Source organism: Morus notabilis, unplaced genomic scaffold, assembly GCF_000414095.1.
Source record: "Morus notabilis unplaced genomic scaffold, ASM41409v2 Scaffold897, whole genome shotgun sequence".
Lineage (NCBI taxonomy): Eukaryota > Viridiplantae > Streptophyta > Magnoliopsida > Rosales > Moraceae > Morus > Morus notabilis.
The window spans coordinates 11,706-36,338 of NW_010357386.1; the positions used below are offsets into that span (position 1 = coordinate 11,706).

At 36.0% G+C, this 24,633-nt stretch overlaps 5 protein-coding genes, 1 non-coding gene and 1 pseudogene across 12 annotated transcripts; 4 read left to right on the forward strand and 3 right to left on the reverse strand.

Moving 5' to 3' along the window:
- The first annotated feature begins 3,977 nt into the window (after positions 1–3,977).
- LOC21396736 (vesicle transport v-SNARE 13) lies at positions 3,978–6,454 on the forward strand. 3 transcript variants are annotated; one of them, XM_024169530.1, is made up of 6 exons: positions 3,978–4,288; positions 4,388–4,505; positions 4,815–4,873; positions 4,992–5,180; positions 5,517–5,687; positions 6,115–6,454. In XM_024169530.1, the coding sequence occupies exons 2-6, from the start codon at positions 4,412–4,414 to the stop codon at positions 6,265–6,267; spliced, it is 666 nt and encodes a 221-aa protein (XP_024025298.1). In that variant the 5' UTR covers positions 3,978–4,288; positions 4,388–4,411; the 3' UTR covers positions 6,268–6,454. The 3 variants fall into 3 exon arrangements, with proteins under 3 accessions (XP_024025298.1, XP_024025301.1, XP_024025304.1); XM_024169533.1 differs by having other exon boundaries at positions 3,978–4,225; XM_024169536.1 differs by having other exon boundaries at positions 3,978–4,201.
- Positions 6,455–7,495: 1,041 nt separating this feature from the next.
- Positions 7,496–9,804, forward strand: LOC112092743 (pentatricopeptide repeat-containing protein At5g15340, mitochondrial). The gene is given in 3 exon segments (XM_024169622.1): positions 7,496–9,136; positions 9,139–9,313; positions 9,315–9,804. Coding segments are annotated over 3 exon segments (1,893 nt in total). The 5' UTR covers positions 7,496–7,566; the 3' UTR covers positions 9,463–9,804.
- Positions 9,805–9,975: 171 nt separating this feature from the next.
- Positions 9,976–11,360, reverse strand: LOC21396738 (gluconokinase). Of its 4 annotated transcripts, XM_024169643.1 has the most exons (5): positions 11,314–11,360; positions 11,067–11,136; positions 10,896–10,938; positions 10,641–10,720; positions 9,976–10,560 (listed from the first exon to the last, which is right to left on the reverse strand). In XM_024169643.1, the coding sequence occupies exons 2-5, from the start codon at positions 11,086–11,088 to the stop codon at positions 10,127–10,129; spliced, it is 579 nt and encodes a 192-aa protein (XP_024025411.1). In that variant the 5' UTR covers positions 11,089–11,136; positions 11,314–11,360; the 3' UTR covers positions 9,976–10,126. The 4 variants fall into 4 exon arrangements, with proteins under 4 accessions (XP_024025411.1, XP_024025405.1, XP_024025413.1 ...); XM_024169637.1 differs by lacking the exon at positions 11,314–11,360 and having other exon boundaries at positions 11,067–11,227; XM_024169645.1 differs by lacking the exons at positions 10,896–10,938; positions 11,314–11,360 and having other exon boundaries at positions 11,067–11,227.
- Positions 11,361–11,576: 216 nt separating this feature from the next.
- TRNAA-UGC lies at positions 11,577–11,649 on the forward strand. The gene has a single exon. It is a non-coding gene; the product is annotated as a tRNA-Ala (tRNA).
- A 286-nt stretch (positions 11,650–11,935) lies between these two features.
- LOC21396739 (pectinesterase 31) lies at positions 11,936–15,239 on the reverse strand. Of its 2 annotated transcripts, XM_024169542.1 has the most exons (7): positions 14,869–15,239; positions 14,663–14,767; positions 14,028–14,105; positions 13,666–13,853; positions 13,315–13,445; positions 12,551–12,593; positions 11,936–12,298 (listed from the first exon to the last, which is right to left on the reverse strand). In XM_024169542.1, the coding sequence occupies exons 1-7, from the start codon at positions 15,109–15,111 to the stop codon at positions 12,136–12,138; spliced, it is 951 nt and encodes a 316-aa protein (XP_024025310.1). In that variant the 5' UTR covers positions 15,112–15,239; the 3' UTR covers positions 11,936–12,135. The 2 variants fall into 2 exon arrangements, with proteins under 2 accessions (XP_024025310.1, XP_024025308.1); XM_024169540.1 differs by lacking the exons at positions 11,936–12,298; positions 12,551–12,593 and adding an exon at positions 12,657–13,019 and having other exon boundaries at positions 13,272–13,445.
- A 3,255-nt stretch (positions 15,240–18,494) lies between these two features.
- On the forward strand, positions 18,495–20,978 carry LOC21396740 (uncharacterized protein At5g39570). The gene is made up of 2 exons (XM_010089823.2): positions 18,495–19,699; positions 20,666–20,978. The coding sequence occupies exons 1-2, from the start codon at positions 18,605–18,607 to the stop codon at positions 20,756–20,758; spliced, it is 1,188 nt and encodes a 395-aa protein (XP_010088125.1). The 5' UTR covers positions 18,495–18,604; the 3' UTR covers positions 20,759–20,978.
- A 670-nt stretch (positions 20,979–21,648) lies between these two features.
- On the reverse strand, positions 21,649–23,119 carry LOC21396742 (annotated as a pseudogene).
- Between the last annotated feature and the right edge of the window lie 1,514 nt (positions 23,120–24,633).

Here is a 24,633-nt window from a genome sequence, read left to right on the forward strand (position 1 = left end):
CTCTCTCTCTCTCTCTCTCTCTCTCTCTCTCTCTCTCTCTCTCTCTCTCTCTCTCTCTCTCTCTCTCTCTCTCTCTCTCCTATGTTTCTTCTCACCGGCGCCTCCCCTCTCCCTTTTCTCCCACCGCCGGCCACTCCCTCTCCCTCTCTCGCCGGCCTCTCTTTCTCTCTTTCTCTCACTTCCCTCTCTCTCTCTCTTTTGGTGTCCCTGCCGAAGCTAGAAAAAAAAAAAGAGAAAAGAGAGAGAACGACTCCATCAACTAAATTGAGATAAAACCCCTTAAAACACACTCTTTGATTTGAATTTCTAACTTGAGAAATTGTGATTTTGGTTAGATTTGATGAATTTTAGTTAGGGTTTAGATTTGAATAAATTGTGGTTTAACTTGAATTAAATTTCAGGGTTTTCAGTTATTGAACTTATTGAAGTGTTTGAAAACTGGTTTTAGTGATTTCTTGAGAATTTGTTTTGGAGTTGAGCTCAAACCGCAGGTTTTGGCATTTTCCTTATTGCTGTCGAAATGTTGCCGAATTTTTTTTTTAAAAAAAGAAACTCATTTTTCGAGCTAAATTTCAATTGGAAACCAAATTAACTGTTTGAGTTTTAATTTTTAAAGAATTCCAAATTGAATTATGAAAATTGGTTACAAACCTTGGATTTGAGTCAAGACACATTAATAGGAAGCAATTGAACATAATTGAACTAGAATTGTTTTAGAGGTGAGAACTAAGTTCTAAAACATTATTTTGATTACGAAGTTAGCAGCACGATTGGACGTGGAGCTTCAAGAGTAGACGGTTGGGCAGTGTGAAGTTATTAGTTAACTAAATTGCCAAGAGATAGGATATTCTTGTCCATATCCTTGTTAGCATGTTTTAAAGTGTTTTGGCCTAAGTAAATGTTTTTAAAGATAAAACATGTTTGATAAAGAAAAGAAGTTTAAGACAATAGCATAATTATTGCTATTGAACTCATAATGAACTGATTTAAAGTTTTAATAGATATTTTTTTAAGATAAGATATCTTGTGAACTGGTAAGCCCTTTGATGACCTAGAAATCATGATATGGAGATCGTATCCTTGGGGCATGACCCGAAACCCGGATGGGGCACTACGGTGGATTATGGCCTTGCTATTGGTTGTAAGTAATTTATCATAAATTGTTGTTGATGTCTTTATTTGTAACTGGCCACTACTTGTAACTGGAATTTTAGTTTATTTTTCTTTCAGAAAAAAGATGTTTAGTTCCGGTTGATGTGTTGGGACTATGCATTTCTATTTATTTTTAAAGTTTTTTAAAATATATCATATCAGGTCTTCTGCTCATTTTTCTTTTGTTTCAATGCATTTAACTCCTCAGGTGACGCTAGAAGCAGTGCTGAGTAAGTAGCAACACATGTAACTCTAGCTTGTGCAGTTCAAGAGAAGAAGTTGTACACACTTCCATCCTTGTTGTACAATGGATTGTAAACCTTAAATATATCTAGATTGTGGTTGATGTCTTTATCTATTTCTTTATTTATTCATGTATATACAATATGAAATATCATATGGGAGAAACTCTGAATGATGTCAGAGGCCCAGTTTTGAACTTGTTTTTATCAAGAAATTGTGAAAATTCCCATTACTTTCTCGAAATCCAATTTCATCAAAATGTGAGAGCTTGTTTAGAAATTTCTTTAATGTTTTATTTTTTAGATTGATTTTCATATTTTCAAATGCTTAATTTCTCCCTTAATCAGGTTTAACTTCTAAACGAGCATTCACGTCACCGACCCCTGTTTGGGGCGTGATAATATATATACATATATATATATATATATATATATTTGAAAGCATTCACATGAAAGTGATATTTTCCCCATTTTCATATTTTTAAATGCTTAATTTCTCCCTTAATCAGGTTTAACTTCTCCCTTAATCAGGTTTAACTTCTAAACGAGCATTCACGTCACTGACCCCTGTTTGGGGCGTGATAATATATATACATATATATATATATATATTTGATAAGAAAAGCATTCACATGAAAGTGATATTTTCCCCATTAAAAAAATATTTAACGGTCAAAATGTACTTTTTACACTATGTTTTCTTTGTAATTTTTAAAAACCCGGGAGGTGTTAACATAAAAATATTTTGATCAAAAAGATATTTCTGTAATTTGGAAAATATAGGAGACATGAGTGTAATTCTATCTTGACTATAATGAAAAAACGACAAGAATAGAAAGAATGAATTAAAATAAATGACAACTAATTAACAAATGGTGGCAAATTAAAACGATAACTTATGATAGAAATAACAAGCATCCGGAAAAAAAAAACATCATATATGAATAGTTTAATAAATGAAAAACGGTGGAATAATACACTGAAGGAAAAACGAGAAACAAATGGGAAAAAAATAGAAACAAAAAATAATCAAAGACATTACAAGACAAACGACAGTGGATAAATAAACAAAAACTAATAATTAGAGTTGACAAGTAAAAACGAGGATACCAAGATAAAAATTAAACCGTCAACTACCTTTAATAAAAAAGTTAAAATGACAACCAGGGTTAAAACAACTACTTACAGGGAATAGAATACGACACAATAAGGGGATGAGAGAACAACTATCGGTTCATCATGAACTTGAAGCGGGAAAACATTGGACGAAAACAACAACAAAACGACACATCCCCGGAAAAACGACATAACAGTTGGAGAACGGCACCAAAAATTAAAACGATAACAGATTTGCCCGTCTTTTAGATGAATACTAGTTTTCACATATTGTCATGCTGGATTTATTATTCACTAAATGATGAGAAATTTATTTATACAATAATAATTTAAAGATTATTAAATTTATTTTAAAAAATATGCGTAAAGATAATAATTGATAAAAAAATAAATAGGAACATATTTGAAGTAAATTATTTTAATCATTGATAAAAAAATAAAATCAGAACACATGAAAAAATTATTTTCATAAGAGTAAAGTGAGAAAAAAAATATTTTTAAAACACATACAAAAAATTAAAATGTATTAAGACATTCAGAAAAAAGTTTAAAAAAAAAACAGAGATAAGTGGAGAGGCTGTCACATATGGAAAAGAGCTTTGTTTTTTATGTTTGTTCGATGTTAGATATTAGATTAGATTAGATAAGATAAATAAAGATATAAAAAATAAAGAAGTAAAAAAAAAAAAAAAAAAGAGAGATCGTCACGTGACAACGTAAGAAAAGAGCACTATTAAAAGAGTTTTTAACTCTTTTATGTATAGCTAGATTAGATTTGCTCGTATTCTTTTCTTTGTAGAAACTTTTCCAAAAAATACATCCTTTTCTCATTTTGGGAATACATTTCTAATCATTATAAATTCGAGCTATGATTTAAAAAAAAAAATTGTTGGGAATTAATGTCCAAATGAAAAGACTATTTAAATTTTTAGTTTGAAAATAATTGGAGAATTAACCAAGAGAAAAATATGGGGTTGTTCTTTTACAACAAAACTCAGAAAAGGTTTAAACTCAAGTTACAACTTTATTCAAGTTCACGTTCGTTTAGTTCGCTGATTCGAATTTTTAATTCGAGTTAAGATGTGATTTTATGTGAGAGCTTTTTATTGTAGCAAAAAAGTTAGATGTGATTATTTATGAGAACTTTTTACTGTAACAAAACTCAAATTCTAAACTCGAATCAACGAAATAAATAGGGCCTCAAATTATATTCCAAAAGAACAACCCTTTAAATTTCTTAGAGTCTGCCCAAAAAAAAAAAAAAAACTACCAAAACTTGCTTGGTCAATTTAGGGATATTCCATCATATCTACTTATCCACGTAATTAAAAAAGAAAAAGAAAAAGAAAATTTAAATTTCCTATAAAATAAAAAAGAGAAAAAGAAAAAGAACACACGTTCGAGGCATTTTTTTAAAATGAAATATAAACCTACATATAGCTGTACAGAACAACAATACACCCATCCACTACCAACCAACATGTCGCTACAACTGTCAAGTTTTCCGACGCCACCGTCCTCGAGGGTGTGACTTTATCATCGCCCTTCTTTGCCTTTTTGCTTACACCACCCATTCTGCCTCCATTTACACGCGCACTGTCGTTTCGGTTGTTCCGAAGAACTCCGCCACCTTCCAGAAGAATCCACCGTCCTTCGCATCGTCTCCGGCGATCTCTGAAATTCCTGTCAAAGTATTCGACCATCCGATCTTCTGAGTTTCGTAACATCCTTTTGTTCCTCAGTCTTGAGATCGTTCGAATCTGTTCAGCAATTGCGTGGTTCGATCATCGAACAAAGATCTGTTTAGGGTTTTTCCGCATTTTGATGTCGAATTTTGTTTTTTGGGTAACAAATTCGGTGGTTTGGTTGATGAACAGGAAGCAGAGAAACAATTAGGGAAGATGAGTGAAGTATTCGAGGGGTACGAGCGCCAGTACTGCGAGCTCTCGGCCAATCTTTCAAAAAAGTGTACGACGGCTGGTGCTCTTGATGGAGGTGATTATGCTGGATTTGCTCTTAGTTTTGTTTCAATTGCTTATGATTTCAATGGATTCCTGGCATAATTGAGACCGACTTATCAATTAGTCCATTAATGCTTGCTTGAGTTTAGTGTAATATGATTTATTATCTTGTTCTGATTGAAAAATTGGCTTTGGAAAAAAGAATAATTGCATCAAGATATATATGTATGTATGTACGTATGGGTAGAATTTTTAGTCTTCCTTTGAGACCTGGGATTGGATAAGAGGAAACTAAAAGTCATTTTATATATGAAATTAAACATCTTTTATTGTATATGTGCAGAGCAAAAGAAGCAAAAAGTTTCAGAAATAAAGACTGGAATTGATGAAGCTGAATCTTTGGTACTGAATTGAATTGTTGCTTTTATTGTTTTCAATTATCTTCTTCTTCTTCCGTTTGCCCCCCTTTTTATGTTTCCCTTTGGTGTGATTGAAATTGTTGCTTCGCGTAATCTTTCAGATTCGTAAAATGGACTTGGAGGCAAGAAGCTTGCAGCCCAATGTTAAGGTAGTGCTTCTGGCTAAGTTGAGGGAGTATAAATCAGACCTGAACAACCTGAAAAGTGAGGTCAAAAGACTTGTATCTGGAAACTTAAATGCTGCTGCCCGTGATGAATTGCTACAGTCGGGAATGGCTGATACTTTGACGGTATATCTGTTAGTTGTGTTTGGAGATTAACTTGTTGTAACATATACATTTATTACTTCTCGCCTTAGCTTTGGGATTTTGGTTCCTACATCGTTTCTGTAACTTTGATTTCTATCTATTTACTACTTCACTACATTCTTTTTTGTTTACTTCTTACTGTGACAAATGGCAGAAATGGGCGGTTTTAAGTTGATTGTAAATGTTTGAAATGTTTATATCATTTTATATTAATGTTATTCATTTAGATTCAACTCTTTTAAGTTCTAAGTGTCCATCCTTGAATTTGCGGATCAATATTTTGATCGTAATTAATAGTGAGTGATGCATATGTTGCAGGCCTCAGCGGATCAGAGAGCAAGATTATTGATATCGACTGAGAGATTAAACAAGACTAGTGATAGAATTAAGGAAGGCAGGAGAACCATGCTGGAAACGGAAGATCTTGGTGTTTCTATTCTTCATGATTTGCATTCACAGAGACAGTCTCTCTTACATGCTGATAACGCGGTATTTTACTTACCAAAGGCTCATTCTATTTGTTTATCATTCACAGGCTCCCGTTCTTTGGTGTTTAGTATATGCTTGCATGTTGTGTCTACCTATACATTTAAGGGTATATTTGAAGTACAAGTCAACTGTTTCGTTACTTAGAACGTTAGTATGTCATAGTGATGGTCTTATATTGTACATTTTACCTATAATCATAGTATCTATATATATATATATATAATCATATATTGCATTGTAGAAGGCATTACCTATGACCTTTTGATTGTCCATCAAACGTCAGGAACTGCTCTGATCGTTTCTTCTTCGCTTGCAGCTTCATGGGGTGGATTAATCATATATTGCATTGTAGAAGGCATTACCTATGACCTTTTGATTGTCCATCAAATGTTAGGAACTGCTCTGATCGTTTCTTCTTCGCTTGCAGCTTCATGGGGTGGATGACAACATAGGAAAGAGCAAGAGAATTTTGACCTCCATTTCAAGGAGGATGAGCAGGAACAAGTGGATGATTGGCTCGATTATTGCGGTTCTTGTCATCATTATCCTTGTGATTCTATACTTCAAACTGTTTAAATAGAGGACATGGTTGTTTCCTTGGTCTTTGGTGTGCGTCTTTCCAAGAGATGTCTTCCTTTTCTTCCCCACTACTTTCTTTTCCCTTTTTATGAGTTTGCAATTGAGTGCTAACGTGTGCATCAATGACAATATTATTATGTATCGTGCTGGCTTTATTGAATGCATGCTTACTTGATTTGTCTTTGTTACAAATTGAGGTCCCTGCCTAACACCCTTTTTGTGGAACAATATGCTCCAATACAACCGATTTCTATGCATTTTCTTAAGTGCCTGTCATTTTCTGTGAAGGTAAATGTGTATTTTAAACTAGCTCTGAAGAATTGGGTTACTGTGAGGAAGAACTCTTCGACGATAAGTCTGCAAGAGATCAAAACTTTCTCAAATTAGTAGATAAGAACAACACAACTTTTCTTGTATTCACCCCTATTTAGATTTTAGAGTAGGAATTCGACCGATTACGGTATGAATGCGTTAATTTCAATCTTGACCGTTTGACCGCTTACTCATAAATCTACGGCCTTGTGCGCTTTGCTGATTAACTTAAATAGATCATTATCGTTATCCTTGTCTCTTCTTAGTGATTCTAATATCTCCAAATGTCATCATTAGGATAAACTTTGCATGTCTTCAATCAACACGTAGTTATGAACATATAGTTTTATGTAAAAGTTACACAACTAAAATGACTTTCTTTTTGGTTGAACCAGCCCTCAGACAAATGTCGTTTCCATTCTCAGACGACAGGAAAGCTTTCCGTATAAGCCGGCTGCCTTTCGTTCAACTTGAGATTTGGGACGGAAAACATCTAACACGAAACGTTTCTGAGGAAATAGGAATTTATAACCAACAAAACGATACGTCGTTTTATGAATAAAGTCAAAAGCGACACGTCAATTAACTATCAAACGACAGAAAATGTTCAAAGGTGAAGCGACATGTCGTTTTATATAGCCAACTGTATGGGTTAATAAGGTTCCATGCAATAAGCTGCCATGTAAAAAATTAATGTGTAGTGACACTCCATCCAAGTTTAAAGGCAGTATATATAAACCCTAAAGAACAATACAAATCAGTTTTTTTTTTTTTTTTTTTTTTTTTTTTTTTTTTTTTTTTTAAAAAACATTTCATTGAAACTAAACAGAGGAGTTCCCTTCAATAAAAGAAAGCCAAAACTCGTACAAATCAGTTTTCTGGTACATTTTTAACACTGTTACCATTGTCATCCAATTTAGAGTTAAACTCAAAGATCATCAAATCTTTACCAAAATCTAGCACTAGCAGTCTAGCAGCCTTCTCTCATATGAGATGGCCAATCAACCTTGTCCTCTCTTCACACTCTGCCCATCACTTACGTTCCTTAGTTCGATCATGCACTCGCCAATCCTCTCTCAACGTCGGCAAGAAACTCCACGCCGTTCTCATCACCTCCGGCCTCGTCGCCTCTCCGGACGCCTTCCTCCGCAATGCCCTTCTCCATTTTTACGCCGCATGTGGCAGCATTTCTTTTGCTCGCAAACTGTTCGATGAAATTCCCAACTCGCACAAAGACGCTGCGGATTGGACTGCTTTAGTGGGTTGCTTTGCTCGTCATGGAATTCCCAAAAATGGGCTTCGTTTATTTGTCGAAATGATAAGAGAAGGCCTGAGGGCGGATGATGTGGCCTTGGTTTGCTTCTTCAATGCTTGCGCTCGGTTGGGCAATGCTGAGGTTGGTCTGCAAGGGCATGGGGTTTTGGAGAAGATGGGGTTAGGCGCCAGTGTTAAGGTCTGCAATGCGGTTATGGACATGTATGTCAAGTGCGGGATGTTGCGTGAGGCAAGGCGGGTGTTTGAAAGGATGGAGGAACGAAGTGTTGTGTCATGGACCGTGATCTTGGATGGTGCGGTTAACTTGGAAGGTATGAAAAGTGGGAGAGTGGTGTTTGATGGCATGCCGGAGAGGAATGAGGTTGCTTGGACTATAATGGTTGTTGGTTATGTGGCCAACGGGTTTAATCGTGAAGGGTTGTCCCTTCTTTGTGAAATGGTTTTTGGTTGTGGTTTGAAGCTGAATCATGTCACGCTTTGTTCGGTTTTATGTGCAAGTGCACAGTCTGGGGATCTATTGATGGGCAGGTGGGTTCATATATATGCTCTAAAGATGACGGAGAGGAAGATAGATATAATGGTGGATACAGCTCTGGTTGACATGTATGCAAAATGCGGTAGAATAGACACGGCAATGAAAGTTTTCGAGCAAATGCCACTAAGGAATGTAGTGGCGTGGAATGCTATGCTTAGTGGTTTAGCAATGCATGGAAAGGGCAAAGTTGTATTAAATTTATTCCCTCAGATGATTATGGAAGCCAAGCCAGATGACTTGACCTTTACTTCCTTGTTGAGTGCTTGCAGCCACTCGGGTCTAGTTGAAGAAGGTCGCCGTTACTTCCACAATCTTGAATCGTTATACAGAATTACGCCTAAGATAGAACATTATGCCTGTATGGTGGATCTGTTGGGTAGGGCAGGTCATATAGAAGAAGCTGTGGATTTAGTAAAGAAAATGCCAATGCCTCCGAATGAGGTTGTTCTTGGTTCCCTTTTGGGTTCCTGCAGCATTCATGGGGCGCTAAAACTAGGCGAACGAGTTCTGAAAGAGCTGGTTCTGGATCCCCACAACACAGAATATCACTTCTTGCTTTCTAACATGTACACCTTGGAAGGAAAGCACGAAAAGGCTAATTCCATTCGGCATGTTCTCAAGAATAGGGGCATCAGAAAGGCTCCTGGAATGAGTTCAATTCATGTCGGTGGCAAACTCCATCAGTTCAGTGCAGGAGACAAGTCACATCCACAAACCACAGGGATTTATATCATCTTGGATGAAATGATTGGAGGCTGAGATTGGCCGGTTACGTTCCCAACACGAATTCCCAAGTTTTTTTTGGCGGTGACACTAGAGAAAGTAATGCAGAGGAGCTGGAGGAGATAGAGCAGGCACTGTTCTCTCATAGTGAGAAGCTGGCGGTGTGTTTTGGGCTTATAAGCACAAGACCCGGTACCCCTCTATATTTTCAAGAATTTACGCATATGCCTAGACTGTCATGCTGCTATTAAGTTAGTCTCTGACATATACAATCGAGAAATTGTAGTTAGGGATCGCAACCGCTTTCATTGTTTCAAGCAAGGTTCCTGTACTTGTTCAGATTATTGGTGACAATGGCAAAGTTTTGGAGCTGGTGGTGGATATATAGAAAATATGGTACGAGTCCTCTGATTAGCTCATTTTCTAAGGGTCATCACACTCATGACGTTCACAAAGGATGAAACTCTGTATCCCGACGAGATTTTCTATGTCATTATGTCTTCGGCGATTGCAGATAAGGTACTAAAACAATCCCAGAAACTGAATATACAGAAAGAGGAGATGGAGGTCGAGTATTGGTTCCGTTCGGGAATTGGCGTGGGATTTACTGTCGGATTTTTTTGGTGCCATTATTAGTCCATTACTCCATTGCTTCTCCAAGTCTGTCTTTTAAACGATTTCTGTTCGAGTTATGAAAGTTGAAGATTTAGGCATTTACAATGTAAAGGATTTCCTGGTATAATATGTATAATGTCAAAATAGTTATACGTTTATCCTCTGTTTCGATTATACATGTACAAACACATAACTGGAACAAATACACATAATAAATAAACACAGAGAACAAAATAACTCCAGCTTCGGAATTTGGGAATGAGGATGTCATTTAATTGAATCCAAAGATAATGTTTTTATTTACTCAAGCAATGTCATCCTTGGTGAACATTGACTCAAAAAATCTCATCTCCGGCAGCAAAGAAAACTCTATAGTAAAAATTAAAGAGGTTGCTTACAGTTATTGCTTTAGGTCTGAGGGACTTTCTGTCTTAATTATCAATGCTTGTATGGTTTCTACTATAACTTGAGGACTTAGAGTGGCATCTACCTTCAATATCTCTTCGGAATCATCAATCCGAAGCAACTCTAACTGCGATCTCAGAAGCGAAGACGGCATGAAATGCTTGCCTTCTGCAGCTCTCTTCTCTAACCGAGCGGCAAGCACGTCGGCCTCAGCATCCAACAGCACAAACTTCACCACACTCACATAGCTCGCCGGTTCATAGTTTGGATCAGCACATCTAAGAATTTCTCTGTATCTCTTCTGTAGAGCTGAACACCCCACGATCACACTTCTCCTGTTTACTAAACTTTCTCCCAAGGCGTCTCGAAGAGTTTCGAGCCAGGGAATCCGGTCTTCTTCCGAAAGAGGGATCCCATTCTGCATCTTTTCTACAAATTTGAAGAGATGGCAATGATCAGGGAAAAAAAATGATAATGAAGCTTACACAAGTTAAATATTGAATATGAACCTTTGTTTGATTTTGGATGGAAATCATCTGCATCAATGAAGCTAAACTTTGTCTCTTTTGCCAGCATCTCACCTATTGTTCTATCAAAAAACACAATCAAATACATGAGAACCAGCAAAAGATGTGGCATTAAAGTTAATAAGTTCAATTTAAGGCACATATAACAGATTTATCAAATAAAGCATGGTAGAAAGTTAAAATTTGTAACAAAGAAGAAAACCCAGAAGACCAAAATGCCAAAAGAATGAGTCTCACGATTTTCCAGCTCCACTGACCCCCATAATAACGATAGCTATTGCTGTGTGTGGAAGAAAAAAACAACCATTCTATCATTAGAAAATCAAGATCAATCCAAAAGAAAATTAAAGTTTCTTTCGAAAAATATATAAATTCCAAAAAAGAAAGAAATAATAATCAAGATCGTACCTTGGGAAGCCGATGAAGCCATATTGGATGCTCACAGATCAAAAGAATTGTTCAAGGATAATCTGTTTCTCTGTAGGAATTACCAATAAGCAAGAGCAAATAAATATATTAAAAAAAAAACCAACAAAAGGTTGAGCCCCACTTGCTGCTTCAGCTACAACAAAAGGACAAATGATGACCAACTACAGAAAATTGTGGACAGAAGTGAATTTATGTAGAAGACAAAAGGTCAGTTGACAAACAATACCACGTTGACCATGTTGGATGAGATGATTAGCGGACTGAAATTGGCTGGTTAAGATTCCGCTTCATTGTTTCAAGCAATGGTTCTTGTAGTTGTGATCTTGTTCTGATTATTGTTTATTGGTGATTTCACGGCCACTTTATTGCATACGGGTGTTTCAGTTCACATACGTACATTAATTGTTATCAAAAAGAGAGCGGGAAAAAAAATCCCCTACGTAGCTCGAAAACATATTTTATAAAAATGTTTCTCACCTCTCAAACAAAGGGGATGTAGCTCAAATGGTAGAGCGCTCGCTTTGCATGCGAGAGGCACGGGGTTCGATCCCCCGCATCTCCAGTTTTATTACTCTCACTTTTTTTTTTCTTTTCTATTTTCTCTCTCTCTCTCTCCTTTTTTTTAATTTTATTTTTTTTTATTTGTTAGTAAACTTTACTAGTCAGTCACTAGAAAGGATTTAAAAACAAGATATGTAAACAGAACAACGTTACCGCCTTACTCTCACTTTTTTTTTTCTTTTCTATTTTCTCTCTCTCTCTCTCTCCTTTTTTTTAATTTTATTTTTTTTTATTTGTTAGTAAACTTTACTAGTCAGTCACTAGAAAGGATTTAAAAACAAGATATGTAAACAGAACAACGTTACCGCCTCATTAAACACTCAAACCTTACATTCCAAGATGTTCCTCGAAGTCAAATACACCCAAATAAAACACATTATTTATTATAGACTTCACTAGTCTACAGAGTAAGATTTTAGTATCCTCAATTTTCTGATCATCCCGACCTTTGAAACTTGTGCATCTCAGCTTCAACAGCAAGGTTGAATCAAGCAGAAAATGGCACCCTCAAGGCCATCCTCTGAGCAAGCCAAGGCCGGTCTGCATTCGGGTCGATAAAAGAGTGCATGAGGAACTGTTCCGCTTCCTCATCCATGAGTTCTCTACACCACGTCACCCGTTTTGACGGGCAACTCCCAGGTCCAAAACACCTGCAATTTTCATTGAAATGAAAAAGGGCATGTTCCAAAGCAAGGCTTTTTCAATGCGTCTAATACGCAACCAGATGAAAAAAGTTATACAAGTTTTAAAATCAACACAATCTCATATTGAAGAAGAAATCATCAAACATAGAAACACATCGAAAATGGAATTCTTCTCAGTTCTTCTATTTTTGGCAATAACACCTTGTGTTTTTGTTTGAATATGACAGAAACATGCAGATTAAGGAACTGATAGTGTACCTGTATTCATAAAAACAAGCACTTCTTTCATTCTCGGCTTTACCCCAGTTATGCCAACGTAAACTTTACTAGTCAGTCACTAGAAAGGATTTAAAAACAAGATATGTAAACAGAACAACGTTACCGCCTCATTAAACACTCAAACCTTACATTCCAAGATGTTCCTCGAAGTCAAATACACCCAAATAAAACACATTATTTATTATAGACTTCACTAGTCTACAGAGTAAGATTTTAGTATCCTCAATTTTCTGATCATCCCGACCTTTGAAACTTGTGCATCTCAGCTTCAACAGCAAGGTTGAATCAAGCAGAAAATGGCACCCTCAAGGCCATCCTCTGAGCAAGCCAAGGCCGGTCTGCATTCGGGTCGATAAAAGAGTGCATGAGGAACTGTTCCGCTTCCTCATCCATGAGTTCTCTACACCACGTCACCCGTTTTGACGGGCAACTCCCAGGTCCAAAACACCTGCAATTTTCATTGAAATGAAAAAGGGCATGTTCCAAAGCAAGGCTTTTTCAATGCGTCTAATACGCAACCAGATGAAAAAAGTTATACAAGTTTTAAAATCAACACAATCTCATATTGAAGAAGAAATCATCAAACATAGAAACACATCGAAAATGGAATTCTTCTCAGTTCTTCTATTTTTGGCAATAACACCTTGTGTTTTTGTTTGAATATGACAGAAACATGCAGATTAAGGAACTGATAGTGTACCTGTATTCATAAAAACAAGCACTTCTTTCATTCTCGGCTTTACCCCAGTTATGCCAACCCACATGTTTGACGCATCCATCTATGTATGTATATGCAAACACGACTCTCCCAAAAGGTCCCCACGGTCGTCCTAGGTGTGCATATGAATTTCCTCCGTTACCAGTGATAACACATCTGCATCAATACCACGCAACCATCACAAATAAGAATGAAAAGCATATGTGAAACTCTCATAATACAACTAAAAAAAAAAATTAGCTCGATGCATCATGCAAGTGATCTTCCATGAGAAATTATCATTCCAGATTGAAAAAGAATAGACCACCAAAGCACAAATTCTAATAGCCTAAATATTTTAAAAGATTGGCTAGAAAAAAAGGGGTCAATTACACACCTCAAAAACACATAACCAGTTGTCTCTTGAGAGGATTTCCTGCTCTGTGCGGTTATGAAGCCTGCTGCCTTGCAATGGATGTGACAATGCTCCAAAAGGGCGGTGCTATTGCCGAAAATGAAGTCCACACTTCCTTCAATGTAACAATTTTTAAGATACTGCTTTCCGTAATGCAAGTATAGAGTATCCTGTGAAAAATCATATTAAAGATAAATCCTATAGCTGAAAAATATTTGTTCCTGATCTCTTTCGAATCATCCCAAAAAGGAAGACAATTGCAGGCAGTCAAGTTGAACATCAAATCCATTTAGTGGTTCAGCAAGCCCTTCAAACACTTAAAATGAAAGAAACAGCGAAACTACCTGCCATCCCAGGAATCTACAATTGTAGAAGGCACACCGATCGGCTGTTACTCTAATCGCCACGGCTTGACCCGAACCCTAGCAAAAGAGGGAAGAAAAACATCAAAGGGGGAAAAATATGAGCATTTTGAACCGTAAGATCTTACTATTGTTGCGGTGTTCTGAATCGTAAAATATTACTCAAAATTCCATCATATTTGTATATTGTTTGATTCTGATATCATTTTTCTATAAATAAAACCTTCAGTAATTTGCAGTTTCGGTAGATGTACACCACCATGGAAAACAACCATAATAATATGACGACTTTCAAATCCTCAAATTGAAATTCTAAAAAAAGTGGTAAGACAAACGAAACAACCTGACTAGAAAACAATTACAAAAGACACGTTATAAGACACCCAACACCTCCTACATAAGTACACTCATATATAACAATCCAAGAAAGCGAAATTACATTCATAAAATTGATTGACAAATTTATTGCGTGTTTCAGCATACACCAAACATAAACAGCTGAAAACTGATGGATCACCCAAATAAACCCCAAAAGTTGAATCTTTTTCATGTAAACCAATTACCCATAAAAGAATAAACATTTCCAAAATTGAACAAAAAAAAAACGGAGAGATAACCTCAGGAGAAGAGTTCTCAAAAGTGATGTTTTCAGCAATAAAGTCCTCTCCTTCAACAATGGTACTCCCACACCCAAACGTCCCAGTACCAATCACCCGAGGCGCCTACACCATCCAAAAAATAAAATAAAATCATTAATTAATCAGCCAAAAGAACCTCCACGTGTCGAGAACTCAACTGGGTAGAACCAAAAACTTGGTATTACCTGGTGGTGGTCGATCTTAGTGGCGGTGTTGTTCCAGGTGAGGATGGTGTCCTCCGGCCGGAGACCGGCGAGGGTGATGAGGTTCTTGGTCTTGGGAACGTAAACCGGCTGTCGGTAAACGCCCGGCGACACGCGAATCACAGTCCGACACGTGTTGCAGAGGGGAACGGCGTCGATTGCCTCCTGTACCGTCCGGCAGTCTCCGCTGCCGTCCTGTGCCACCGTTATCACACGGGAAGCCATTGAAATGAAGGAAAGACGATGACGAATTTTTGTGTGTGCTTTTTTTTTTTTTTTTTGTGCGTTTTAAAGTGGCGATTGGATCGATGGGTAATGACTAATAAGGCTGAAGAAAACCGATAAAGCTCAAAGTAGAATTTCGAATCTATCTGTTTAGTTTTTGTGCCTTTCATTTTATAGTGTTTGGTTTGGATTGTATTATTATTATTTGTAAGGTTTATTTTTATAATTGTTCTTGGAACTATGTATTTTATTTTAAAATACCTTTTAAAATTTTAAATTAATTTAAAACATCATTTGATATATAGAAAACATTTAAAATAGCCTTTCTGTTCACATCTGTTTATAATGTTAACGGCTTGAATAACGTAGCCTGTCATTCAAGCTATTAACTTCTAATTAAACTTATTAATAAGTTAAATATTAAAAAAATAAGGATTAAAAAGAACAAAAAAATTCTTAAATTTAATATTAAAATTCAATTTTAGATCCCGTTTATTTTACTGATTTAAGTTTAAAATTTAAATTTTACTACAATAAAAAATTTTAAAAAATAATCACATTTAATTTTTTTATTACAGTAAAAAATTATCACATAAAATTACATATTAATACAAATTAAAAACTCAGTGAACTAAACGTGCATTAATATTTTTCTTCTTCCTCTTACTTCCTTAAAAGGCTCGAACCCCATTTCTATGGCAGATGCTTTGATTACGTGTCCAGATCTAAGAGGAGGTACAAGTGATAACAATAAAGTAAATATAAATAATTTTTGTTTGGATATACTTGAGTTCTATATTCGGATTTGGAAGATTGATAACTTGATTAAAGATAGGAAAATAGTAGAAAATAGGTCAATATGAAAAGTTTAAAAAAGTATATAGGTTAATTTTTAGTTATAGAAATTAATAGGTCATAACTTGTCAAGTTATAGTTCATAATCAAATAAGTTATGGATAAACTTGTCAAGTTATGGTTCATAACCAGACAAGTTATGGACAATTATGGACAATAATTTATCAAGTTATGGTTCATAACTAGATAAGTTATAGACGAAAACAGTAATTTGACCTATTTATTAACTTATGTAAACTATTGACTTATTAATTTTAATTCATCTCAAATCTTAGACTATTTCCCTCAATCTCCCTTAAAGATATTATGTTTGGCCCAAAAGGAGGAAAATAAAAAATCAACACCTTGTAATGCAATAACACTATTTTTTATTAGAGGAAATATAGTATTTGATATTTCAACTTATTGATGACAATTTTTGTTTTTATTTTTAGAAAAATTAAAGTTCATTAACATTTTTTTGCTAGTTACTTAAAGTTCATTAACTAATACAACATCAGGCTTTACAAAAGTTATAATACATGACGGAATATAATGAACCAAACTGAACAAATAGAATTGGAAAATCATAATTGGACCATAAAAAAAGGATAAATTTTATTTTTACCCCTTGAAATTTAGTTTATTTGTCACTTTGTTTCCCAAACTTTAAAAATTAGTCTACGCACCCTCTAAACTTTAAAACGTAAGTCACATTGCCCTTTTCGTTTATTTGACTAACGGATTTGATGACGTGATAATTATTAGAAAGATAGTTTAATGAATCATTTGAATAAATACCTCCTAAAATATGTATCATATTTCAAAATGCCCCATGATATATGAAAACACATCAAAATATCCATAATCTTTAGAAAACATAATAAAATAATAGTGTTACTGATGTGTCATATCATTAAAAATTAGTTAGATATTAAATTATAATTGAATCAATAAAGGTGATTATTTATTAAAAAATAATAGTATAAAATAAATATAAAAATGCTTCACTTTGAAAAACTTAAAAATTTAAATAATTTTTTTTGCAACAATTAAAAAACCCAAAAGAAAAGAGGGTAATTTTTTTTAAAAAACCTTCATCCTCTTCCGCTCTTGAAGTGCAGATTAAAACAAACTTTTTTACTTAACAGAGGAAGAAGGTTTTTTGATATTTAAAGAGGAAGAAAGTTCTTTTATCCTATTATTTTTTGATATTTTTTACTTGTCTTTTAAATTTTTTGAATTTTTAGTAGCATGTTATATCAAGTAATTTTTTTAAAAAAAAAAATTGAAAATCCCAAAAGACAATTCAAAAATAAAAATTCCTCTTTAAGGAAAGAATGTGTTTTGATATGCACTTTCAGAATTGAAGAGTAATAAGATTTTTTTTTTATAAAAAAAATCTTCTTTTCTTTTGGGTTTTGATTTTTGAAAAAAAAAATAGTTCGTTTATTTAATTTTTTAAAATTTTTTGAAGTGAAGCTTTTTTTATTATTATTTTTAATATTAATCACTTTTATTGATTTTATTAGAATTTAATGTTGAATTAATTTTTAATGACATGTCACATCAGTAAAACTATTATTTTATTATGTTTTTCATAGATTTGGGACATTTTGATAGATCATGGGACATTTTGAAATATGATACATACTTTAAGGGGTATTTATGTAAATAATTTATTAAACTATCCCTCCAATAATTGTCACATCATTAAATCCGTTAGTCAAATAAACATAAGAGGCAAAGTAAATGTTTCAAAGTTCAAGAGATGTGCAAACCAATTTTCAAAGTTCAAAGGACAAAAAAAAAATTTATCCAAAAAAAAAATGCATGATTGACTAAGATGAGAACTACACAATTTTACACAATTTTTTTATTTAGTGAGATGTAACCAAAAGAATCGCTTTAACTAAAAATATCTTTGATCTCTTCGATCAATGTTAAGCTAATATAATTTTAAAAAAAATACATAAGATCTTATTCATCTCATTGATTTAAGATTTTAATTCTAATTTTTTATAGTAAAAAAAATTTATAAAAAAATCATATATAATTTTTTACTATAATTAAAAATTATCACGTAAAATCACATTTAAATTCCAACTAAAAACTCGAATTTGCATACTCCATTCAAGCTCTCACGTTCGGCAAATATAGAGCACTTCTTTGTTATCGCAGGGCCGTTTTTTTTTTTTTTTTTTTGAAAGCTTGTAGGGCCTTTTTAAAGTCAACACCACAAACGAAAAAATACACAAGATCCTTGAAAAATAAAAAATAAAAATTATACGCAAGATCAAAATCTCCTATAGTTTGATAAAAATCTGTGAGTATCAATCTTTAGATGCTTCCATAGAAGGAAATTTTTCTCCGTTTCCTAATTCCTATATTATTATCCAATATTTTCACTTGCCGACACGTTATCATTTTCAACGGGCTACCACTCCATAATAGGCCAGGCCCAGTGGCCCACACCCACACTTCCACTCTCCTTAATCTCTCCACCTGTCCTCCACAAAACGATGCCGTCTCGATTCTCTCGAACCACCCCAAAATTGTCAAACGATAAGAATTGAGAACAGTCCCAGATCCGACACCCTCGTCATTTCACCAGAAAACTTTGTCCGAAAAAGGAAAAAAGAAAATCATCATCATCATCATGCCGTACTATTCGCACAGCGAGGACGCCGTCGACGCCTTCGACGAGTTCGATCCGACGCCGTACGACGGCGGATTCGACCTTTATCTCACCTACGGCCGCCACCTCCCCCACTCCGACGAGACCTGCTACACTCTCCGCTCCGACGACTTCGACTACGATCGCTCCCAGCTCTCCTCCTCCGCCGAGCCCAACGCCTACTCCGACAGCGTTCTTGACGTCGAGTACAGCAGCTATTCCCGCCCCAAGCCACGTCCCGGTCCCGGTCCCGCACCCGCCTACGGCGGGTCCCAGTACGGATCTGGGTATGGTCGGACGAGTGAGTACGAGCGACCATCGGAGGACGGATCTGGGTACGGCGGTCGGAGGCCCGATTCGGATGAACCTGGTTCGGAATATGGATCTGGGTATGGAAGGACGACTGAATACGAGAGCTCCCAGGGAGAACATGGGTCTGGGTATGGAAAGAAGAATGAGTACGAGAGTTCTCAGGGAGAATATGGATCTGGGTATGGAAGGAAGAATGAGTACGAGAGTTCTCAAGGAGAACATGGATCTGGGTATGGGAGGAGGACTGAGTATGAGAGTTCTCAAGGAGAGTATGGATCTGGGTATGGTCGGAGGCCGAGTTACGGGGAAGAAGGAGGGGGATATGGAGGGAAGACTGAGTATGAGAGGCCGAGTTATGGGGATGAGCCGCCTCCGCCTAGGAGGCCGAGTTATGGAGAAGAGGAAGGAGGGGGGTATGGAGGGAGGAATGAGAGTGAGTATGAGAGGCCGAGCTATGGGGAAGAGCCGCCTCCGCCTAGGAGGCCGAGTTATGGAGAAGAGGAAGGAGGGGGGTATGGAGGGAGGAATGAGAGTGAGTATGAGAGGCCGAGCTATGGGGAAGAGCCGCCGAGGAGGCCGAGTTACGGGAGGCAGGAAAGTGGGGAGTATGAGAGGCCGGCTTATGAGCGGCCGAGTTATGGAAGGTCTGAGGAGGAGGATTATCGGAAGCCTAGTTATGAGAGGCGTCGTAAAGATGATGAGGAGGAGGTGGATCGCCCCAAGTATGGCTATGGCGAGGAGGAAGGCTATGGTCGCAAGAAATATGTGAGTTTTGTAAAATTTTCTAAATTTTATATAACTATCTATGTGCATACTTGTTATGTTTATAATGACATTGCTAAAGCTTCCATGGTTCTTTAATATTTATATTCGTTATTCTCGTGCAGCGCCGTTTTAAAATGCTGTTGATATCCGTTTTTCTCTGTCTATCATTGACGTGGATGTAGAAATTATTAAGAATGTAGTCGAGATACTTCTGCAGACGAGCATTTTAAAGTTGAAATGGATCCCTCATATTTTATCGAAGATTTAAGCAACTAGAAAATGAAAGTAGTTTGCACTGTTCCAATTAAAGTGGCAGAGTTCTTAGGTAGTGCCAATGCTGATCAAATTGATAAACAGAAAGGAGCAATCAATGAGAAATCCTATTGCATGTTTGTTTCACAACTCAAGTTGAGAACTTGAGTTGTTTATGTGAGAAAAAACACTGTAGCAACAAAGTTGAATTTGAATTTTTGTGAGAGAAAATATTATGACAAAAGAACTGAGTTGTGATTTGAGTTGATCTTTACAGCTTAACTTGAGAGAAAATATTTCCTTTCAACTAAAGTTTTGTCACTTTTTCTTTTTGTTTGACTAATGTGGTATTTTCTTTTCTTTTCCTTTAGACCATTTATTAGATGGAGAAATATTGCAAATTTAGTGAAGATACTTCTGCAGATAAGCATTTTGAAAGTCAAAACTTGAGTTTGATTGAGACGATTGCATCCATCTCACGACAGGGTTTTGACCATCATATGATTTGATTGTTAAAATTTTGCCATGTACAGTTTCTAACTTGTGAATTAGAATATCATTGTATCTGAGTAGAAAAACCTTACCGCGTGTGGACTAGTGGTGTGTTACTGTGTTTTCAATCAATTGTGTCATTCAATTATGAATTGTAGAATGTAATTACTCTTGTTTATCATGTTAGTCGCCTTTTTCTATCTTTGACTGGTCGCTGTGCAGGGGGATGATGGCTCTGATGATGACAATGAAGAGAATAAGCACCATCGCCACAAGCACCACCACCACCACCGCAAGAGTTCCGACGATGAGTGAGGTGCAAGCATATCCTGTTGTGAAATGGAGTCATGCCATACTTAGCTAATAAAGGGTTGGGGCATGTATTCCTTTGAGTGCTGTTTGTTCTGTCCTGTTTTCAAGTATCCTACAACTCTTTGCTATGAAACTACCTGTCTAAAGTTAATGCGTGATATGTCATATATGTTCATGCTATAAATAAAATCCCAGACTTTGGTTTGGCGTGTCTTTTTTACTACATGCATTTTTGTTGGTTGAATAGTATCTTATCTTTTGGGCATCTAGCAACTTAACTTTGGCAGCATATTTGTTGTTTCGCTTCACTTGATTGTCGGACAACAACCATGAACTTTTGTGTTCATGCGCTTTATCTTGTCGCCCAACAATTAGGCCTTCCTCTAGCCCACAGGAGAGAAAAACTAAGAGGGAGGAATGAAAGAAGACTGAAGAGAGAGTGCGTGTAAAAATAGATGGATCGAAAGAGAAATGTGAACAAAATTTCTCTTCATAATGATCTCCTTGTTCTGCTATTCGTTTCCTTTGTCTCTACACTAGTTTTAAAGCTATGCTCTCTCTAAGTCATAATAAAAAGCTCTCGTACACTACCGTGTAAGGTGATGGTCTTTAGTTTTGAAGTTCCATAACTAGCAAAATCAAAATTCAAAATAGCTGTGCGTGCGATTTGTAATCACAAAAGTTATTGGATTAGTTTCTCACCAACAGGAGGGAAAATTAGAGATTCTACCTCTACCTAACATACTAAAAGTATCCATTTTAAAAAACTCTACCTCATGATTAATTCTAGTTTAAAATGTAGAAATAAATGGGCTAATGTTAAGAGATAGAAATAAAAAGGAATTTCATTTTAAGAGGTATTTTTAAAAATTGCCCAAACGGCAGTGGTTCATGAATGAGTATTTTAAAGTGATCTTTATATGCTTCCATTAAAATGATGTCAGAAGTTTACACTGTTAACCATCGTCGTTTGCATAATCTCTTTCACTTCCTCTTTCTCTACAGCAGCAGCATAAATATGTCGAAGAATAGCATGGTAATCTCTTTCTGGTTTCAACATTAGAAGTTTCTCCACAACTCTTTCTCCCATATCTACGTTACTGTGAACTCTACAAGCGGCAAGCAGCGCTTCCCAGATAACGTAATTGCTCGGTATTGACATGCTAGTAATTAGTCTATACGCTTCCTCTAGTCGGCCTGCCCTGCCTAACATCTCCACCGTGCATCTATAATGCTCAATTCGTGCCTCGATTCCATAGTCCCTTTGCATGCTCTCAAATACTCTACATCCTTCATCCACCAATCCCTTGTGCTTATATGCAACTAAAAGGGCTAAAAACGTGAACCCGTCGGGCAGAAATCCTGAAGTTGTCATGCATTCATACAAATGAAACACATGATCCGGATCACCATGATTTGCACAGGCTAAAATCATCGAGTTCCAAGTGACCAAGCTCCTGCGATTCATGATGTTGAAGACTTGCCATGCTCGGTTCAAGCATCCGCACTTGGAATACATGTCAATCAACGCATTGCCAAGAAAAATCATCCCTCCGAACCCGTTATCCTCGATATATTGGTGGGTTGCTATCCCAGTTTCCAAATCTCCCAAATTTGCACACACCGAAACTACACTTAGCATCGTGACCTCATCCGGTACCACTTTTGCATCTACCATCTCCCAAAACAATTCAAGTGCTTCCGTTGAACGCTTTGCTTGTGAATAGCCCGAAATCATTGCGGTCCAAGAAACCACATCTCTTATAGGCATATCATCAAACACGCACCGTGCGTACTCCAATTCCCCAGCTCTCACATGCGCAACAACCAAACCCGACCACGAAACAACATCAACAGCCACCATCTCTGTAAATACTCGCCGGACTGCACCAGACATCCCTCTCGCCGCGTACAAATGAATCAGTGTGTTACACACGAACAAATGCGAGCAAAACCCAAACTTCAACACAGCCCCATGAATCTCATCGGCTTTAAAATTCGTTTTCACAGCAGGAAGTTGAGAGTAAACTCATCCGGATCAACGCAATTCATCCTCATCCGGTTGAACAAATGAACCGAGCGAGAAGGCGATGAGCTCTTGGAGTAACCCCGGATGAGGGTATTATAGAAGAAAGTTCTTGGTTGGGGCATTTGGGAGAATAGTTGGTGAGCGTAATGCAAGTCGCCGGAGGGCGACACCGCCGCGAAGCGGAAGATCTTGCCGAGGACGACGTGGTGGCGGTGGAGGTTTGCGACGATTGCGTGAGCGTGGATTTGCTTGAGGTCTCTCATGGAGAGGCAGGACTCGGCCATGGAGGCCAAGGCTGCTACTAGATTGTGCTGTTGGTTTGGCGGGAGACCCATGACCACTGGTGAGTCAGCGCAGAGGTTTGTTCTTCAACGGTTTTTCAAACTTTGCTTTGTGGGCTTTTGCTAAATTTGGGCCCCCAAGAAGGCCCATGAAAAGAGAACCAATTCATTGAAGTCGGCCCATTTAATCAGGGGGAAAACTTCACTACACGGAATGGCGAAAAAACCAAAAATATCACTCTAAGACAGTAAAAAATATTTTTTATGTCACTCTATTTAAAAATAAATAATTATTATTCAATTAATAAAAAAAAATATAAAATCACAATAATACTCAATTATTTAATATGATATAAATATTAGACCTCCGCTTAACCATAATAAACCATGTACTTTTCTCTAGATTTGGCATGAAATATTTTCTGTCAGCTATGTTATTAGGAAAAAGTTACTAAATAAAGCATAATTTGGTAAACTAGAGATAAAAATTGGGGGTGTTCATCGGTTAAAAACAGACAATTTTAGTCGGTTTTAAAACCAAACCGATAATGTCAGCTTTTAAAAATTTAAAACCGAAAACAAGCCGAAGAACAATGCATTCGGTCGATTAACCGACCGATTTTTATCGGTTTTTACCGGTCGGTTTTTCTTACTTAAAAAACTTTTTGTTATTTCTTAAATTTTAACCATTTAAATATTTAATATTTAAATTGTTAAAATAAAAAAATAACTTAAAGACAAAAACATAAAGCCTAAAAGAATGTGCCACTAAGGCTTTATATCTAATCTCAATTAGAAAACTTATTTATATTAAAATTCATCATATTATTAAAGATGGACGTTCAAAAGAAGTTAGACCTCTCTAATTTGTAAATTGTAATGAAATACATAGCCCTTTATACAGAATAGTTGAGAAAAAAATATTCTCATCTCTTTTTAATGTGGAATTCTCAAAAGTCTGATGTGTTTGAATTTTTAAGACTCATTATAATAAATATTTTTGAAACTGTCATGGATTTCTTGTTCGAATCCCATAGAATGTAACGTGTTTTTCTTTATATCTTTTCAAATAATCTTTTATTGTGTTTCCCTTTCCAACACAATAAATGAATAAGTAGTAAATACATAACTGTGTGCATTTAAGAAAGCCGCTTGCTAAGTTTCAAGAATCTGTAGACATAATAAATATATTTAAAACCACGAACTAACAACAAGAATCAATTATCCTAGTGGAAAGGAGTTGGATTGGCTTTCTACAAGGTTAGAGGTTTAAATTTATGGATAATAACTATTTTTTTAAATAATATAAAAGGTAGTCGGTCGGTTTGATTTAATCGATCACCTCGGTTGGTAGAATTGAAACCAAATTGCTCATGAATCATGGGCGGTCGCATAATCAACTGAATTAGTCGATTTGCTGACGTGGAACTGAATTTTTATTTTTTTCGGTCAGTTTGACAGTTCGTTGTCGGTCGGTTGCAGTTTTTCAGTTTTTTTTAACACTCCTAAATTAAAAATTAATAAGGAGATGTATAATGAGTAAAATAGATATATATATATATATATAT